This window comes from Acomys minous (genome assembly GCF_964271855.1).
Source record: "Acomys minous genome assembly, chromosome: 11".
NCBI classification, from domain to species: domain Eukaryota; kingdom Metazoa; phylum Chordata; class Mammalia; order Rodentia; family Muridae; genus Acomys; species Acomys minous.
Genome location: NC_140492.1, coordinates 59,034,519 through 59,055,044, shown reverse-complemented (window position 1 = coordinate 59,055,044; position 20,526 = coordinate 59,034,519). Strand labels below are relative to the sequence as shown.

General features: G+C 50.0%; 2 protein-coding genes across 2 annotated transcripts in view; both read left to right on the top strand.

The window, feature by feature from the left end:
• Positions 1-3,480: 3,480 nt before the first annotated feature.
• On the top strand, positions 3,481-19,626 carry LOC311608039 (uncharacterized protein; the record flags this gene model as incomplete). Its single annotated transcript, XM_084800330.1, has 3 exons — positions 3,481-3,575; positions 7,729-8,976; positions 19,489-19,626. The coding sequence occupies 2 exons, from the start codon at positions 3,481-3,483 to the stop codon at positions 8,765-8,767; spliced, it is 1,134 nt and encodes a 377-aa protein (XP_084656456.1). The 3' UTR covers positions 8,768-8,976; positions 19,489-19,626.
• The window catches only part of TNK2 (tyrosine kinase non receptor 2), a 37,884-nt gene continuing 26,782 nt past the window's right edge, over positions 9,425-20,526 (top strand). The window contains exon 1 of the mRNA XM_084801478.1: positions 9,425-9,541. The gene's annotated coding sequence lies outside the window, so the exon portion shown is untranslated. The remainder of the gene's footprint in view (positions 9,542-20,526) is intronic.

The window sequence follows — 20,526 nt, the reverse complement described above, 5'->3', positions numbered from 1 at the left end:
CTGCAGTCTATCTGGGTACAGACTGCTGGGGTGGCATTGGGGAACATCTGCACTCCAGGAAATAACTCCTTACCTATGCTCTGTAACTAAACCAAATACACTTATTGGTTCTCCAGAGTGAACTTTGGTGAAATTGTACCAGTTTGTGGTAGGGACTTTAGGAAGGATAGATGCTTGATCTCCCAAGAGAGGAATTTAGCAACAGCTGGCTTTATCCTTTGTTAGGATAATCTTTTTGTGCACAGCCCTAAGGTTGTCTTTGTATATTCAGTTGTTGTCCTGATCTTCATGATTCGACTAAAACTTGGGAGGGAGGTCACCTGTTGAGAAATGCAAGACACAAGGAAGAGAGCAAGTCTGATTGATCAAACTCTAAATCCTTATTAGTCGGGCAGCAGCTTTTATAAGTCAGAAGGCAGGGAACCATATTGCTATAGCAACCCAGTTGCGGGCTTTTCTCAAAACACAGGGAATTCCAGGCAGGGTCATAATGTCCTGCCACACAGGGCATCTTGCTCTGTCTTCATCTAGTTTTAGTCTAACTGTTGACTCAACAGGGTCGCTCCATCCCTATCTGTCTTTAGTCTAACTGCTGACTGACAACAGGGTCAGCTAGTTTCTGGTGAAAGGCAAGCTCTGGGAAAGACAGAGAAAGACAGAGACTTAAAGGTGCAGACTTAGACAAGATGGCTGAGCATTGGCCATATGGCCTATCGTCTTCAACAAATTGTTGATTGGTAAACCTGCTGAGAGCTAAGTACTGTCTGCACTTTGGTTACTCTTTTTGTTTTGTTTTGTTTGTCTTTCAAGACAGTTTCTCTGTGTAGCCTTGGCTGTCCTGGACTCCCTTTATAGACCAGGCTGGCCTTGAACTCACAGCAATCCGCCTGCCTCTGCCTTTCCCAGGCCTGGGATTACTGACATGCGCCACTGTGCACCACTGCTCCTCTCGCTGGTATTGTTAACACTTACCCCTCAGCACCTGCATCATATCTTGTAAACATTTTTTTTTTTACCCCTCAGCACCTGCATCATATCTTGTAAACATTTTTTTTTCCACTTGCCCTTTGGCTTTATGAGGAGCTCATGGCCAATATCTAGGCTGGAGAGAAAAGATGGAACATCTCGGATGGAGAAAGAGCCAGATGCTGAGGTTCACCAGTGTGACCTGGGAAGGAGCAGGTGGCAGGACTAAGTGAGAGAGGTAACAGGCCAGGGGTAACTGCATATTTATAATCACCCCAGCAAACAGAGGCAGGTAGAGAGATGTCTCTGGTTTGTGTGGATTGTGACTTGAGTAAGTAGCCTTTTGTAAGGCTCGGAACCTCCATGTCCTCATTCATTGCTGTTGGAAGCAGGGTCAGGCTGATGCTCTCACAGATAGATCTTTTCTAGTTACTATATAATACTACACTTGGTGCTGGAGAGATGGCTCAGAGGTTAAGAGCATTGGCTCTTAACCTAAATTCAATTCCTAGCAACCACATGGTGGCTCACAACCATCTGTAATGTGATATGGTGCCCTCTTCTGGTCTGCAGGTGTACATGTAGGCACAACATTGTATACTGAGCTAGGAGCAGAGGTCTGTAGTAGTGTCAAGTTCTCAGGTCTATCTCTCATCACTACAACAGAGGGTGTGCGGAATAGAAAAGAATGAAGCAAACCCTCTCCCGTTGTCTTAGTCAGGGGTTCTATTGCTGTGAAGAGACACCATGACCACAGCAACTTTTCTTTGAGACCAGGTTGCTCTGGGTAACCCTGGCCATCCTGAAACTCACTCTGCTGACCAGAGCCACTGCTTATTAGACACATGCTTATTCGTTCTCACAGAAGCCCTAGGTCAGCGCCTTCGCATCTTCCTGATACTGACATGCCTTGTCATTTGGTTGATGTATTTCCTAGAGTCGTAACTCACACACTTGTCTTGGCTTCTGTTTTCACACTGTTGACCCCCTGGACATCCAATTCCTCACACTTGTTACTGTGGTGAGTCAGTCCCGTGGGTCTTACCTTGCTGGGATTAACCCAACACGTGGGGTTTACTAGGGAGCAGTCATAAAGTCATTAAGTAAGAGGGATGTGATGAAATTGGTTTTAGGAAGATTAACCAGCCATTAACGAGGAGGCACAGAGCCAGAAGTCAGCAGGGTCATCTAAAGAGTGCTCATGGTAACAGCAGCCTTCAGGGGTGTAGCCCTGGTAGTTTTATCTCTTGTAATCCTTACATGGATCTGAGAAACAGGCTGGCTGGGCTGGTAAAACCGTCTTTTCCACACAACACCTGGCATTTCAAAGATGCGGGACTACCATTTGAACAAACACTGCCCGAGAGAAAGCTAGGGCTTGCTTCGGACACGGTTTCTCTCTAGGTGGGCTGAAACCTATGAAGTGAAGACAGAGGTTGAAAGCCTGTGGACCTGAGGAAGGAAGAAACAGGACTTGGAAGGCACTGCCAAGGACCAGAGCTGGGCCAGCGGTGGTGGCACACGCCTTTAATCCCAGCACTCAGGAGGTAGAGGCAGGCGGATCTACAAAGAGAGTTCCTTGACAGCCAGGGCTATTACATAAAGAAACCCTGTCTAGAAGAAGAAGAGGAGGAGGAGAAGAAGAAGAAGAACCAGAACCAGAGTCTGATTTCTGGTTCACTGCGAGAGCCAGGGGTGGGCCTGGCAGTCCTGAACATTGGTACCAGGAGAGCAGCTGAGAATGCAGGAAGACCTATGCATGTGAGCCTAATTACCTCAGATGTAGTAGGGTGGCAGAGTGGAGCATACTGAACTACTCAAGGAAGCCAAAGGAGACTGCAAGAATGAGCTGGCATCATTGGGGCAGAGGGAGGAACACAGCAAAGGGTTTATTATAACCAAGGAAAGTTGAGCAAAGAGAGGAGCTGCATGTACACCTGCAGGCCAGAAGAGGGCACCAGATCACATTATAGATGGTTGCTGGGAATTGAACTCAGGACCTCAGTCAATGCTCTTAACCACTGAGCCATCTATCCAGCCCTACATGACTACTCTTGACTTTCCATAATTTGTTTTGTTTTGCTTTTGATCACAGAGTTTGGTTTTGTTTGACGCAGTATCTCCTGTAGCCCAGGCTGGGCTCAAACTACCTGTGTGGCAGAAGATGACCTTAAATTTATCCTCCTGCCTCTACCTCCCAGATGCTTGGATTGGTAGGCAAGCGACTAGGCCACATTCCCGCCCTCCTTCAGCCCCCCACCCCCACCCCCCGTTTTTCAAGACAAGGTCTCTCTGTGTAGCCTTCACTGTCCTGGGTTTGCTTTGTAGACCAGGCTGGCCTCGAACTCACAGCGATGCGCCTGCCTCTGCCTCCCGAGTGCTGGGATTAAAGGCGTGGGCCACCACCGCCCAGCATACAAATCCCGCCGTTCTTACGAGTCAGTAGTTTAACATTAAACATCAACTACTCGGTAGGGCTCTGGCGCTGGGCACATCCCCGACCTTTTGATCACGATGTCTGATACTGCTAGAACACAACTGGACCATTGGAAGAACACCAGCCTAACTCTAGATGTCCACCAGGGGGCGCCAGAACTCAGGACGCCATGGTACTTACTTTAGGACCATAACCTCTGCTGACCTGGGCTTGTGGGGGGGTGGTGTTTAAAATCTTTGGCTTTTCTGGCTCTTACTCCTGCTGGGCACAGGAGGCAGGCGCGTAGGAGAAGCTGGCAGCAGCTCCTCCCTATGCCCTAGTAAGGTTTTGAAAACTGAATTGCCTGGAGGCGTGTGAACAGGGCCTGCTGAGCAGCTCCCAGGAGCTTGGTCTGACCTACTGATCGGTGAAAACACAGGCTGTGCCTCGTTCTGGGAGGACATGGCCACGGTTAGCAGGTAGTCCCATGCCTATGGAACCTTCAGGATCCCTCCTCTCACCTTCTCCCAATCCTCTTCCTGACTCCAAAATCCTTTGCTTTCGTCAGACTCTGACACCGGCATCTTCCCTGCAGTCTCAGGGTCCAGGCCTCAGTGGTCCAGACACAGGGTATAGAGACCAAAATATCTGATCTGTTTACCTCCCTTCTTAGTTTTACCAAACACTCTCCGTATCTGGTAACACGCTGGAATCGGCCAGAGGGGTTTTGAAAAGCTGTAGAGAGGGCAGTGAGATGCCCCTGGGAATAGAGGCACAAGGTGCAAACTTGAGGAACCTACAACCCAGGGGGAGAACCAATTTTATGATGACATTGATGTTGATAATACAAAATGTACAAAATAGGTCCAGAGTTCAAAGGCCTGCATTTTTCTCAAGGTAGTCACATCCTGGCCCTGGAATGAGACCAGCTCACAAGATGCCTAACTCAAGATGTTACTTAATAAAGAAAGATTTGCTGATCTTCCAGCATGCCTTTCACAGTCATGGCTTACTCTTGGCTTCCTGAGTCTCTCCTTTCCCCACCCCAGCAGAGTACCAACTCCACCACAGCGTGAATTTTTGTTCTATGCACCCGCAGTTGGAATAGTGCCTAACACGACACAGATGCCAAGAATGTCTGCAGTGGACGAGCGTGTAGCATGGGGAGGGAGCGTACTGTTTTTATGACATTCTTGATTCAGTGTGTATGTGTGTGTGTGTGTTCGTTCCCTTTGAGACAGGGTTTCTCTGTGTAGCCTTGGCTGTCCTGAACTCACTCTGTAGACCAGGCTGGCCTCGAACTCACAAAGATCCACCTGCCTCTGCCTCCCAAGTGCTGGGATCAAAGGCGTGCGCCACCACCACTCAGACCTTGCTCTTGAGTGCCATTGGGTGTGAGATGGGAGAAAGAGAAGCACCTCCCAGGACCTTTGGGATGGAGCTGCATGACCCTTTGCTCTGTTTGATTTGGGGCTTGATTTACTGGCAAGGGCGCCATGGCCAAATCAGTTGTTTGCATCTGTTGACCACTAAACATCCAGCTAGCCTTGATGTTTTTCCAGCAGCGTCGCTCCCAGGTCTCCATTGCTTTAGTTCTTGAGCAGTTCAGAGAACAGATTATGACGTCAGACATTTGGATTTGATTTCTGGCTTTGCTACTGTTGGTGGCCCTGAGATTCTAAAAAAAAAAAAAAAAGTCATTTAATCGCAGAAGGCCTTAGTTCCATCACTATAAACTGAGAATGATACTATGTATTCGTTGCTGTGGGGGGGGGGGAGGGGAACCAGAATAATGCCAAGTGCCAAGTGCAAGGTTGTGCTGTAAATCTGAGCACTGTCATTACTGAGGCAAACTGTGAGAGAGATGTATGTGCTGAACTACCCCTTCTTGCCCTCACCCCCACCCCCACCCCCAGGCCGGGCAGCAAGGGGGGGGGCAGGCATGAGCCCCTAGCTAAGATACAAAATATTAACCCCTGGGCTCCCAGGCAACAGAATGTGCTGTGATTAAACAAGATTCAGCATGTTTCTCTGTACACCCCACAGGGCAAGCTACCATGCACGCAGATTCAGCCCTGTCTGGTTTATGTGGAACTCATCTCCTTTCTGGCCGTCTCCTCACTCCCTTCCTACCCTCCCCCCACCCCCACCCCAGTCACCGCCTTGGCCATAGCCTTTGAGCTCAATGCTGGACAATAAGTACACTGCAGACCCAAGTCCCACCTGCCCACATCAGGAAAGCCCAACCCTCGGGAGTCAAAGGATGATGGGAAGGAAGGAAAATCAAGCTTATGAAAACACTTACCCCTGCCGGGAGTGGTGGCCCACACTTTTAATCCCAGCACTTGGGTGGCAGAGGCAGGTGGATCATTGTGAGTTCGAGGCCAGCCTGGTTCTACACAGTGAGTCCAGGACAGCCAAGGCTAAACAAAAAAACCACGTTTTGGAAAAACAAAAACAACAACAAGCCAAAACAAAATGCTTACCCCTGATGAGATAAGTGGACCTATTGGGCCCCTAACAATGGGATTAAAGGCGTGCGCCACCACCGCCAGGCTTTCTATTTGTTTTTTCAAGACAGGGTTTCTTTCTGTTTAGCCCTGGCCAACCTGGAACTCTTTCCGTAGATCAGGCTGGCCTCGAACTCAGAGGTTCACCTGCCTCCCAAATGCCAGGATTACATGTGTGTGCCACCAGGCCTGGCACATACAAGCGTTTATAAAAAAAAAAAAAAGAAAGAAAGAAAGAAAGAAAGGAGGGCAGCCCTGGTCTGGTAATGAGCAGGGAGACCCTCTCTCCCTCCTTTCTAACTCTAGCTAAGCCACACTACGTCTGACCCTGCCTGCTTGGAGTGGTTGGTTCCTGTAATGCTTTGGACCCACATGCTACTCTTCTGCAAGTTAAAAGCTCAGCATTTTGCCTGCCTTTGGTTAGGTGAATAAGGAGCGGCCATACACATTCTGACCTAATGAGGGTTACCAAATGTGGAATTTATAAACCTAAAGTATGCTTATCTGTCAACATCTTGCTTAATTAGGGTCATCCTTTCTTGAGAATTTAGAAAGCTGTAAAGGGAACGGCTGGACAACACATAAAAAGGGGCAGCCACTTACTCCCACCCGGATGGCTGACCTTTCATTCTTATTTAATTCTATTCTAGTCTATTTTATTTTTTTCAAGACAGGGTTTCTCTGTGTAGCCTTGGCTGTCCTGGACTTGCTTTGTAGACCAGGCTGGCCTCGAACTCACAGCGATCCGCCTGCCTCTGCCTCCCTGAGTGCTGGAATTAAAGGTGTGTGCCACCAAGGCTTAATTTCTTTTTTCTTTTTTTAAAAAAATATTTTATTTATTTATTATGTATACAGTGTTTCACCTGCATGTTAGAAGAGGGCACCAGATCTCATTATAGATGGGTGCGAGCCATCATGTGGTTGCTGGGAATTGAACTCAGGACCTTTGGAAGAGCAGACAGTGCTCTTAACCTCTGAGCCATCTTTCCAGTCCCCAAGGCTTAATTTCTTATTGTTCCTACTTTAGAGATGAGGTGAAGACAGTCATGGGCTCAGTGGCACTGAGCCTGTGGGTTCTAGGTCTCGTTGCCTAGGCCTGCTTCCATTTGTGCTAGGACACATGTGCACTGACTATGTTAAGAAGGAGGGTTGCATTGCTTGGGGCCAAGTTTCTAACCAAGGCTCACATTGGAAGAGAATTGGCTGGAGACAAACTCCCTTGTTCTGGAAACCTTCCTTTGGTCCCAGGAAAAGGACACAGGTCCAATTTCTTCTGACTGGCTGCTAGATTAAAGCAGAAGCAATTGAGAACGGGTAGAAGGGAGTTTTCACTCTCACAGGCTAAACCTGCTGCCCCTGAAATGCCCTTGAACTTCAAACACTCAAGAGGCAGCAGCGAGGAGAGTCACAAGTTCGAAGGCGGCTTAGGGTGTATACCTACACCCTACACACACACACACACACACACACACACACACACAGGCACTCAGACTCTTATTCCGGCTTAGGGTGTATTCCTACACCCTATACACACACACACACACACACACACGCACTCAGACTCTTATTCTGGGACTTACTCTCACTTCAATTTGTTAATCAATGAACCCTCCTAATTTTTGCTGTCTGTCTATCTATCTGTCTACTTATGTATTTATTTATGCATTTATTTATTTCTTTGTTTATTATCCCCTGTGTGTGTGGCTGGGGCGCGGGGAACTGTGTGTGGAAGTGTGCGAATGCAAAAAAATAAAAAATAAAAAAAAAATAAAAGTCCTGGGTCTCTTTAAGAGGGCGGGGCGACTCCGGCGGGTCCCACCCCCTTGGGCGGCGCAGGCGCGCGCGGGCTCTGGGAACCCGGCTGGAGGGCCGCGGGCTCGCGGGGCCGCAGCACCTGCGGCGCGGCGCCCGGGGTGGCCGTGGTCGACGGCGGGAGGAGAGGGCGGGACGCCGGGCCCTCTCGGGGCCGAGGCGGAAGCCGCGGGGCGGGGGAGCGCAGGGTAGCACCATCTGGAGGGGCGGGAGCGCGCGGCCTCTGGGGGGCAGGCGCGTGCGCGGCGCGGCCGGAGCTGGGGGTCGCCGGCGGGGGGCGCAGGAGGAGCGCGGCGGGCTGAGCCCCGCGCTGCCGGAGCAGCAGCCGGCGCGCGTCGGGCGGCTCAGCTGGGGTCCGCAGCTTCTCCGTGGGCTGAAGCTCGGCGTGGAGGAGCAGGGCGGGGTGGGTCCGGCCGTGCAGGAGGAGGGCGGCGTGGGGCTGGGGGTGCAGGAGCGGGGCGGCCGCGCTCACGAGCTTAGCCTGGGGGTGGTGTGGGGGCCGCCCGACGCCGCGGACTGGAGGCGCCCGCCGCGCTGGACGGGTTCGGCCGGCGGGCCCGTGGCGCAGGAGGAGGGCCTGGGGCCCCGCAGGCAGCAGCAGGAGAAGGGGGGAGGCGGCCCCGCAGTGCAGGAGCGCGGCGAGGCCCGTGCCGGGGTGCAGGAGCACGGGGAGGGCAGCCCACGCAGGCTTTTGCGGCAGCCGGAGGAGCTGCCCGCTTTGGCAGACGGCTCCTGCCGGCACACGGAGGACCTCGAAAGTTCGGACGAGCTCAGCTGGGAGAGCTGCAAGCACCTGGGCGGGGAGGCGGTGGTCCTAGGAGCATCCCCAGCGAGTGAGGACCGACTCGAGCTGCTGGGGAGGGCCAGGCCTGTGGGGCCCCGTGGACCTGAAGGAGAGGGGCGCCTAGGGGTTCAGGAAGCAAATTGGCTGCCCGGGGTGCAGGAGGGCCAGGTAGTGTGGGCTGTTCAGGAAACGTATCTGAACGGTAAAGTGTCCCCAGGGGGAGAAGGCTTCCAAGAGGGGCACAGGACCCGCAGGCGCAGACGGCGGAGGAGGTGGTGATCTGCAAGCTGCCTTGCTGGCACCGGGGTTTCTCTAAGTGTCAAGAGTAATGCGGGAAGATGTAAGGGCTTGGGGAGCAGAAGAGCGCCCTGAACCTGAGCTTTGGAAGCCATTGCCGGAGGGTAGGCACTGGCCAGCAGGATCCTCTCTGCTACCTCAAGTCTGAGAACCTCGAAGCTGTGTCTGCCTGGGGGCAGCTGAAAACTAAGGTAAGGAAGGCCAGTTTTGTCATCAGATAACGTTGATGTGTTTATTAGAAGCACGGTAGAATAGGCCCCAAACAGCCCTTGTACTCTCAGGTTGACCGACCTGGGGGGAAGCACTTCTCCTCCCCCGCCAACACACTATTGTGTCTACCAGCTGCTGTGTAGTGGAGTAGGCATCTCTTTCAAGTCTAGACTGGATGTGGAAGCCGTTGAATGGCTGGCTGCCTGGGATAGGTAGAGGGCAGAGAGGGTAGGATAGCCCCAGGGCTAAAGTTGCAGAGAAGTCATCCCTCCCCCACCCCCCACCCGCTGGTGGAAGGTAGGCGTGTCTCTGTGCAACAGCTAGCTGCTGAGCAACCTGCATCAGTGGCCTCAAGCCCTGCAGAAAGGGAAGTGGGTAGTGTTGCACTATCGGTGCCTTATCTTGTAAGTCCTGTTGGTCACGTGAGCACGGCAGCCAGTAGTGACTTGGGCACGAGCCTGGCCTGTGCCTGCCACACGGTTTTGTCACGGTCGATTATGCTGTGGGCCCAAAGCCAAGGATGGGTAGAGGAGCGGAGAGCAACTGGTGAGGTCTTCGTTTCTGAATGGAATGGGAGAGGGGGTGTACCAGGGGGTGTACCAGGGCTGTTATGCTGTTACCCCCCTCTTTGGCCCAGGCCTTGACCTCACTCTGTGGAAGCTGGCAAATAGAGGTGGTTGTGGTAGACATCCTATTAAGGCCTCTTCACACCCCCAGCCTGGAGGGGCTGGTGGTGGGGCAGCTGGGCGCATGTTCTTGGTGCATCCCATCGTAGAGGTGGAGCCTAAGGGGACAGGGCCAGTGGCTGGATTTGGTTTCTTGTTGACACACAAACCCACCTGCCCCTTCCTGGTCCAGGTGGGCTAGTTGACAGTGCACAGCTCTGTCTTTCTTTCCCTAGCCCTGTTAAGAGTTCCTGAACCTCCAGCCCACCAGTGGGATGGATTCAGAGCCTCCACTGGGAATACCTGCATCAGCTCCCGCTGTGTGCCTATGAATGAGTCAGAGGTCTCCCATGCTCGCGTTCTGAACCGGCCTGGGTGGAGATGGGGTTCTCCTGTGGGGGCAGGAGCAGGGGTGGTGGTGGCTAGGACTGCTAGAGGAGCCGGTTTGCCAGGTCCGGCAAACCCAACCTGTCTGTCAGCTTCACCCCGTGCCTGTCACATTATCTCAAACATCCAGACACCGGAAGTTGAGCCGCTGTGTCTCTGGTGCCAGGCTCTCCTGGAATGACCAGAGGAGTTCTGACTCACTGGCTTCCGAGGAGCGAACTCTGCTCTCAGCGCGTGTGTAAGGAATACATCTTCACACTTATTTTAGCTTGACTTTTCCTGAACTTTCCGCTAAACAGAAGGTCTGTTCTTTGACACTCCCTTGAGCCTGCAGTACCTAGTGTTTTGTGTAAATGGAAATCAAATCGTGACCTTTTAGAGTTTGGCTTCTTTGGATCAGCGTCCTTGCTTAAAAGCTGAACCGTGTCGTTGCATGTATCGTTGTTTTATCCCCTGTCTTTTGTATGTCCTTGTCTTTATATGTATTTCCCTGGTCATGGATAGGCTTCTGATTTGTATTACAAATGCAGCCTCTTTGAATGCTTGTGGATATATGTTTTTATTTCCTCAAAGTAAATTCTCAGGACCGGAATGGCTGGATTATATTGTAGGTGAACTTTTTTAAAAATGTTTTTTATTTATTTTTGTTTAATGTGCATTGGTGCTTTGCCTGTGTGTATGTCTGTGTGAGAGTATCAGATCATGGAGTTACAGATAGGTCTGAACTGTCATATGGGTGCTGGGATTTGAACCTGGGTCCTCTGGAAGAGCAGTCAGTGCTCTTAACTATTAAGCCATCTCTCCAGCCTTGTAGGTGAACTTTTTATTTATTTATTTATTTATTTATTTATTTATTTATTGGTTTTTCGAGATAGGGTTTCTCTGTGTAGCCTTAGCTGTCCTGGACTGGCGTTGTAGACCAGGCTGGCCTTGAACTCACAGAGATCTGCCTGCCTCTGCCTCCAGAGTGCTGGGATTAAAGGCGTGTACCACCACCGCCCAGCTTGTTTAGGTGAACTTTTAGACTTAGCACATAACCCCATTAATAGCTACCATACTTACACTTTCATAAACCAGTTAAAATTAAATTTAACTTTAAAAAAATTTTTTAAACAAATGAGAAAGTAATTCTGAAGATAAATAGTTCGCTTGGGTACCTGTCGGCCCAACTACTTGGGATGTTGAGCCCAGGAGTTAAAAGCTAGCCTGAGCAACATAGCAGGGCCCCCCATCTTAGCAAACAAATGCTGCCCCTCCCTCCAAAGACCCAGATCCCCAAACATACCAGACAGGCTGTTTTTCAACTGTTGAACAGTTTTGTAAACCCATCACACATTGGTGGTATCTTTAACTTTAGACATTCTAAGAGGTCCATAGTGTATCTGCTTATGGCTTTAATTAGCATTCCCCTAGTCAAGTAGTCTCATCATGTGTTCATTTGCCATCTGTACATTTTTGGTGGGGTAACTATCACATTGTTTACCCACCGCGCACCTTTTTCATACTGTTATAAAGAATTAAAAAATATATATATATCCAGAATATAAATCTTTTCTCAGATGCATGATTTGCAGATATTTTCTTGTAGTTTGTGGCTTGCATTGTTTGTTTTGTTTTTCCAGACAAGGTTTCTCTGCAGCTCTGACTGTCCTGGACTCACTTTTGTAGACTCACAGGGATATGCCTGCCTCTGCCTCCTGAGTGCTGGGCTTAATCAGCATGGTTGGTTGGTGGACTTCCCCAGATGGTTTATGTCAATCAGTGATTATTGGCTTTCCTGTTTTGAATTGTTAACATGAATTATATAACATTATATATAATTCTGCTACTTGTACGTAATTTGTTAAGGTTTTTTGGTTTTGGTTTGAGGTTTGAGGTTGGGCATCTATAACCCAGATTGGTCTTGAACTTACTATGTAGCTTAGGCTGGTCCTGAAATCCGAATAGCTCTCCTGCCTCACCCTCAGCTTCCCTCATGCTGGGCTTACAGGTGTGCACGGCCACCCTGGGTTGTTACGCTCTTTGTGGAGTCCGGCACGGTGTTGGCCTTCTGGTAGGCCCAGCACTCAGGAGATAGAGGCAAGAGGACCAGGCCAGCCTGGGCTGTGAATGGAGAAACATCCTGTGTCCAAAAAGAACTTGAGTATCTGTTTACAAATAATGTTGGGTGGTTTTCGTTTTTGGTTTTTGTTTTCTCTTGTAGCCCTGGCTGTCCTGGACTCGCTGAGTAGACCAGGCTGGCACCCAACTCACAGATCCACCTGCCTCTGCCTTGCAAGTGCTGATATTAAAGTCGTGCCCCACCACACCCGGCATCAAATAACATTTTTTGTATGACTGTAGCATTCATAGTATACATCTTTTACTTGCTATAGTTTACCTTAAAGTGATATTAGTGCAAGGCCCTTAAATGATTTGCTTTCATTTCTCTCCTCTTAGCAAGCATTTATGTTAAAAACTCCATAATTACATTGATAGTGGTTTATTTAAACAACCACTTTACCTTTTAAACTGTTTTCAATAATAATAAAAACCACTCTACGTAATTACTTGTGCTGGTGAGAGCAAGTGCTTTCCTGGCTGGTGAGAGCTCAGCCCCGTTCCCGTTCCCTTCGTATTCTTTGCTTGTTTGTTTCCCCTGGTCTCAGTCAGCTCCTTCATATACATGAGAGCAGTGCTCAGTGGGTCCTTGAGGGACCTTTGACAGAGGTCTCTGGAGCTGCCTCCTTGTGGGCACTCTGAACTGAAGGCACCTGTTTCTTCTCTGGGGCATTAGCTTCATCCTCTCAACTTAGAACACTCTCTCTCTCTCTCTCTCTCTCTCTCTCTCTCTCTCTCTCTCCCCCCCCCCCTCCATTATTTTCCTTCTTTTTAGACTTTGTTATTTTTATGTACACTGCATGAGTGCTTTGGCTGTATGTATGTATATGTACCACATGTATGCCTGGTGTCCAACAGAGCTCAGAAGGAAGTGTGTCTGGTCCCCTGGAACTGGAATTACAAGGGATGCTGGGAACCTGACCCAAGTCCTCTGTAAGAGCAGCCAGTGCTCTTAACTGCTGAGTCGTCTTTCTAGCCCCACCATTTTATTTCTTATTTATTTTTGAGACAGGGCCTTACTATGTATTCCCAGTTGGCCGGATATTCATTCTGTAGACCAAGCTGACCTTGAACTCACAGAGATCCACCTGACTGCCTCCCAAGTGCTGGAATCAAAGGTGTGCTTGCCTGATTTTTATTTACTTATTTTTTAAACTCATTTGACATAGCCAGTTATACAAGGAAAATGTATGCAACTGCATGAAAATACTACTGCTACTACTTCTTCCTCCTCTTCCTCCTCTTCCTCCTCCTCCTCCTCTTCTTCTTCTTCTTCTTCTTCTTCTTCTTCTTCTTCTTCTTCTTCTTCTTATTGGGTTTTTTTTTTTTTTGAGATAGAGTCCTCTATGTAGCCTTGCCTATCCAGGACTTACTTTGTAGACCAGGCTGGCCTTGAAATCACAGAGATCTGCCTGCCTCTGCCTCCCTGAGTGCTGGCATTATAGGTGTGCGCCGCTGTGCCTGGCTCCCTCTCATATTATTAAACACACAGCAATGGCTAAAAAAATAGAGAAGTGTAGAGCAGGCTTCAGGACTTAATGCAAAAACACCCTATATAAAAAGGTTTCAGGTTTCTAATCAAACTGCATCAATATTAAACAAGTTTTATATTTCTTTTCTTATTTGTTTATTTACTTATTGGTTTTTCTTTTTTAAATTTTATTTTATTAATTTATTCACATTATATCTCAATGGTTATCCCCTCCCTTGTTATTTATTGGTTTTTCGAGACAGGGTTTCTCTGTGTAGCCTTGGCTATCCTGGACTTGCTTTGTAGACCTGGCTGGCCTTGAACTCACATTGATCCACCTGCTTCTGCCTCCCGAGTGCTGGGGTTAAAGGTGTGCACCACCATTGCCCGGCTTATTTATTTATTTATTTAAAAAATTTCTTTTAAATTGTATATGAATGCTTTATCTGCAGAAGAGAATATCAGATCACATTATAGATGGTTGTGAGCCACCATGTGGTTGCTGGGAATTGAACTCAGGACCTCTGGCAGAGCAGGTGGCTCATTAACCACTGAGCCATCTCTCCAGCCCCTATTTTAAATTTTTTATTGTTGTTGTTTGAGACAGGGTTTCTCTGTGTAGCCTTGGCTGTCCTGGAACTTACTCTTTAGACCAGACTGGCCTCGAACTCACAGAGATCTGCCTGCCGCTGCTGCCCAGCTCTTTCCTTTCTTTCTTGACAGGGTCTTCCTGTGCTGCAGTGGGATCAGGAGCTGCAGCTCACTGTGGGGCTGGGGAAGGCATGGTGGCAGGCAGCTCCTGCGGCGGTCACGGGAACATATGCTGTGGCTCACTCCTCGGTCCAGACCAAGGAGTAGAGGACACCTGGACTGGAGCCTGGGCTGTAAGTCCCCCGTTTCCTCTAGCTTAGCCCCATCTCCTAAAGGTCCCACACCTGGTACCAAAACAGCATCATTAGCTGGGGACCATGTGCTGGAACACTTGAGCCTGTAGGGGGGGTGTTTCCTGCTCATACTTCTCCTCTTTATGGTTTTGGTAGCTCACATCCTCTCTTGTGTCCTGAGGAGGAATGTGTATGAGCCCTGGAAGTTGGTGGTTACGTGAATGGAAAGTTCTAGGTCAGAAGCTGCGTCCCTTCCAAGCCTCGAGGGTGTGAGCCACTGTGCTTTAGCTTCCACAGTTTGCACTTAATGTTAGTCACTTTATTGTTGTGACAGATACCTAAGGAAATCAACTTAAGAGAGGAAACGCTTTGAGAGATGGTTTCGGTTTGTGGCTTTTTGGCCTGTGGTGAGGTGGTCTGTCATGGCGGAGCAATGCTTCGAACTTTGTGGAGGCAGGAGGATAGACAGGAAGGGGCCAGGGTTGAAAGCACATACTTAGTGACCCATTTCCTCTAGCTAATGCCTCAGATTATGACTCCATCAAAGGATTAATTTATTGACTAGGTCAGGCGCCTCATGATCCCGTCACCTTTCCATAGCGCCACAAGCTGGTGGTGACCAAGGCGTGAACGCATGGGCCTTTCTGGAAACACTTCCTGTCCAAACAGGAAGAGCTTTATGTTTAAAGTCATCCCCATCCTTTGTGCGTTTGTGAGGCAGGAAGAGCTGTTGATTGTTAGATAATCCATGCCTCCTTAAAGATGTCTTCTTAGCCCAGCTGTGGTGCCGCATGCCTTTATTTATTTATTTATTTATTTATTTATTTATTTATTTTAAAGATTTATTTATTATGCATACAGTGTTCTGCCTGCATGTGCATCTGCAGGCCAGAAGAGGGCACCCAATCTCATTATAGAAGGTTGTGAGCCACCATGTGGTTGCTGGGAATTGAACTCAGGACCTCTGGATGAGCAGTGAGTGCTCTTAACCTCTGAGCCATCTCTCCAGCCCCTGCTTTCTTATCTGTGATATTAAAACACCACACGTGTAGGCGCCCGCCGTGACCCATGGGTGGAGTTCATTGGATAACTTGTGGAAGTTGGTGTTCTTCCTGCTCTATGTGTCCTGGGATTAAACTGAGGGTCAAATTTAGTTGGCTAGGCTTGGAGGCAGGCATGGGCCTTAAGAGCTGAGCAGTCTCCACAGCCCAGTTGTTTTTGTTAACTTTGTTTTGATACTTTTCTCAGTTGCTTCTTTGTATGTGTTTCCTTCTCTTCCAAGCTAGAAGTTTTCTTTTGGTCTTTGGTAAATTTTTGTTTTCTGCTTCTACTCAATCAAGGAAGAAGCTTGTGAAGGCTGTGGTGCCCAGTGGCTCTTTGAGGATTGTGACTTGTATGGTGACTTGGACAGGCCATTTCTTAGAAGCCTCTAGTTTGGATGTCTTTACATCTTTGTTGGCCTGGTCGGAGTGCAGAGAACATCTTTTGCCAGCGTGGAGGTCCCAGGCTTCTGGAGCAGGTGGGGAAGGGAGCTGTGATCCTGGCGGTTACTGTGTGCTCTCCTTGTTGTCAGTGTACTGTACAGAGACCCAGCCGGGCGTGGTGGCGCACGCCTTTAATCCCAGCACACGAGAGGCAGAGGCAGGCGGATCACTGTGAGTTCGAGCCCAGCCTGGTCTACAAAGTGAGTCCAGGACAGCCAAGGCTACACAAAGAAACCCTGTCTCAAAAAACCAAACAACAAAAAACCCCAGAGACCCAGCGTGGTTCTCTGTGGAAATGGAAGGGGCCTCTGCAGGGCAGTGGAGGGCCAGGAGCTGGGGGCTGGGTTGGGAAGGCAGACAAGAGGTCTTGTTTGTTTCTGCTCGTTGTAGCTAGTTACACTTGACCAGTTTTGGCTTTCTGTTCTAACACCTAACCTCCTGGTACCCACTCCTGATGACTCTTCCCTTTATGTTTTGGGCCAGGCGTCCCTTACCCTCTCAGAATCTCACTTGTTTGTGAGCCAACAGGCAGGACACTTCTCCTCCATGTTCCAGTTGCTCTTTGATCTGAAGGGCGTGGGCAGTGAATGTTGCACGGTGCACACGGTGACTGTTGTACGGCGCACACGGTGAATGTTGCACGGTGCACACGGTGACTGTTGTACGGCGCACACGGTGAATGTTGTACAGCGCACAGCTCGGGTGCATCTTTGCTGTTGGTCCTTTCCTCACCCCACTGCCAGGGCCCGACAATAGGCCTCTTCAGCTCTGGCTCCTGCTGACGGAGTGGGGGTGGGGAAAGCTAGAGCCAGAGGTAGGCAGGGTGGCCAGCTGGGTGGCCCCACCCCGCCCTGGAAGAGCCATGGCAGTGGCTGACCGCATTATCCTCCCACTACCCCCCCCTTTCCCCTGGAGCCAGTGCTGGGGTTTGGTGCCATGAGGACGCCCTGGATAGGACAGTGGAGTAGAGCTCTGCAAGTTGGTATCCAGGCCTTGGTGCAACAGTGTGCCACACATGGGGAGGAAACCTGGACATATGTAGGGATTTGTCCTTGGTCACACATTGCTGGGCAGCAGTTCAGGAGCACAGTAGGGACTCTAAGTGACCTGTGGGCACTGGTGCGCTTCTCTTCAGCTGTGGAGCATAGGACAGCTTTGTGGTCCCGTCAAGACCATCAAGTAGGGTGCTTAGTGCAGGCTGAGGAGGACGGTTCTCCCCTCTGAAGTTGGAGGGGTTCACTGTGACAGGGCTTCCATGTCTGATGCTTCTGTGCCCCACTCCCTCCCCCCTGCACTGTTCCTCCCCTCCCAGTCCCCCAATAAGGCTGGGGTGCCTTATAGGTGCAAGCTTCCATCCGGTCCACCATGTGGCATTCTGAACCCAAGTCTGCTTCCCAGGTCTCCTGTGGAGGCTGGTTCAGACTCCCGCCCAGCTGAGCTGTCCCTGGGTCTGGATGGGCATGTAGTTTAGTGGGTCTGGGACAAAAGTATTGAAATGATTGACAGCCCCTCTCTTCATGAAGGAATTGTCTTCTCTGGATTGAAGACAGTGAGGAGGACGAGGGCCTGGTGGTATACACTTTTAATCCCAGCACTTGGGAGGTTGAGACAGGCAGAGTTTGAGGCCAGCCAGGGCTACATCTTGAGGAGGGGAGGGCAGAGAAAGCCAAGGCAAGGAGACGGTGGTCGGGCTTGTCCTGGTGTCTACTGGGCAGTCGGGTTGGCAGCAGCTCATGTTTGTCACAGAGGCTGAAGTCCTTTTTAGCTCTCTTGATTATGTTTCTTGCTGGGTTCTGGTTATTTTACAATTGCTAACCGCACTAGAAGCCCATGTAAATAAATGGCGGTCTCAATACTAACCCAAAGAGTTAGCAAGTAGTAACTCTGCAGGGACTGGAATGTGACAGGTTTTTTTTTAACGTATATGGGTGTTTTGCTGCCTCTGTTCATGGTGCTCCACATGAGTGCAGTGCCCACAGAGACCAGAAGAGGGAGTCAGAACCCCTGCACCGGGATTACAGTCGGTTGTGAGCTGCCATGTAGGTGCTGGGAACTGAACCCTGGTCCTTTGGTGAGCAGCCAGTACTTTTAACCACTGAGCCACCTCTCCAGCCCCGTGATGGATAATTTAAAAAAAAATTTTGTCTGGCTCTTCCCCATATTTTTGTTCTCTTATTTATATGCATGCATTCTTTAATAAAACAGCCCTGGAGCTTGGTGGAAGCAATTGTTTGAGGATAGAAAATGGAGACTTAAGCCAGGCATACAACCTGTAACCCCAGCACTCAGGAAGGCAGAGGCAGGTGGTTCTCCGAGTTTGAGGCCAGCCTGGTCTACAGAGTGTGTCCAGGACAGCCAGGGCTACACAGAGAAACCCTGTCTAGCAAAAACCAAAAGGAAAAAAAAAAAAAAAGAAAGAAAGAAAAAGAAAACGGGGACTTGGAGGAATGATAGCACTTCAGTAGGGTCGCAAAGATATAAAGGAGTTCATCTTGAAGGTGGAGAGACTGAGTGACTCTATGTCTGACCCCTTTGGTGTAGGCGGGAGGAGGAGTCGCGGCTGCTGGCAGGGGTGTGGTTTCTGGCCTGGGGTGGTTTGTGCTGTTTGCCACAGGGATGCTGGGCGGATCCTGGAGTAGCTGCCAGCCAGGCGGAATAGCAGGCATGCTCAGCACAGGATAGTGTGCTGTGCACTCTTTCGGTACAGGCCGACCATGATAGCAGTGTGGCGTCCTGCTGGAAGTGCTCTGTCAGTTCAGACATAGGAGTTGAGACCTACAGGAGGAGCTTTGGATTGGAGGCAACACAGGGTAGCAGTAGGAGACCTAAGAATGAGGGTGCGGACCCCCAGGAGCTAGTCATTCTTTGAGAATAGGAGGAAGGGTGAAGGCTAAAGTCTTTAGACACAACTAATTGTTAAGAAGAAGAATAGCAGTTGATGGGGAAGGGAGAGGTGGTTTCCTTGGGGGTGTGGCCTTTCCTTGGGGGTGTGGCCTTTCCTTGGGGGTGTGGCCACTGGGTCGGATGGATGGCCTCAGACCCATGAGCTTATGGGCCGCACTAACTGGATTCATTGGGTTTATAAAACAAATAAAACAACAGAAATAAAGGAAATATGGCAGCTCAAAGAATGGGTGGTACTCAAAAAGGGATGTAGTAATTTATAAAGGCAATCTAGCTTAAACATTAGGAATGCCGTTTATATACTAATACTGTGGATGCTTTAAAATATTCCCTAATTCCCCTCTAAACACTATTTCATTAACTAGATCTCAAGTAAAATGTTTTCAGAAATACAGGAAGGAAGATGAAGAGATTTCAGGCTAGCCTGGTCTGTGGGCCCAGGATCCTTAGGGAAAACAGTTCCGCTGGCCCAACCACAGGACCTCAGCTAGCCAGCTCCTTGGGAGTGAGTGGGCCCCTTGTCCTGGCAATGGAGAGGGTGTGGACAGCCATGGCGTGTGTCTGAATCACTCCCTTCTCTTCCTTGGCCTCTGGCCAGCTGCCTCCTCAGACCAGTGATGTCATACCACGCTGCCCTGAAGGTGTGGGGTTTCCTGGTACAGTCCCCTCTGGGATGAGGTCTTGAGGGGAACCAGCCTGGCCTTGGTCCAGAAGCTTGGGCCCTGCATACATAGAGGTGAGTTGAGCAGGCCTGACTTGGTGGGGTTCCTGTGGGAGGCAAGGTCATCTGTGGCTGTTCCTGTGGCTGGGGAGGAGCCGTGGCCTCCATTTCTTTCCCAATATGTTATTCTTCCTGTGCCTACCGGAGAGGAAGAGGGGGAGGGGGGAAGCTTGGTTGTTAGGGTGGCATGTATTCCCAAGAATATGGTAGATTGTTTTGTGGCCGGGCGGCGTGGGGGGGGGGGCGGTACTCTTGGCCAGAAGTTGCTTATCTTATCTACTTCTCAGTGTGAACTTGTGACGTCACTGACCCTGTTGGAGAGGACGGAGAGGTGGACTGGCCCCTTTTAGTTACACGGTGTGGAGAGAGAAAGGGGAGAGAGAGGCACAGTGCAGGTGATCTCAGAGGTGGTTGGGGTTGTGTGTGGACCTCTGGACAGTCTGCTGTTGGGAGAGGAGGTGGAGAAAGCAGGCGTGAGGAATGGTTTTGAATCAGACCTTCCTTCGTTCAGCCTGCCAGGGCAAAAAGGGATGCGCAAGGCATATTTGGCCTTGCTTCCTCATCAGCCTGAGGACTTGGGGTTCTTGTAGCTGTCCCCAAGACTAGTTTCTGCCATGGCTGTGGTAAGATACCAAGGAGCTTCCTCACAGGCTGGAACCTGGGGCCTGACAGAGCCTCTCCCTGCCGTGGCTGCTCCAAGGTGGGGGGTGTGAGGAGGAAGCCTGCTGGGAACTCAAATGCCCTCCTGGACTCTTTGTTATGCCTTGGAGCTGATGGCAGGGCTATCTAAATGCTCTTCTCTGCCCTATCCCAGGAAGCGGGAGAGTGAGTGCCCTGAGCTCAGCTGAGCTCTAAACACCTGGTTGGAAAGAGTCAGAGGATACCTCAGATGCCATAGGAATGAGAGGGTGTGTG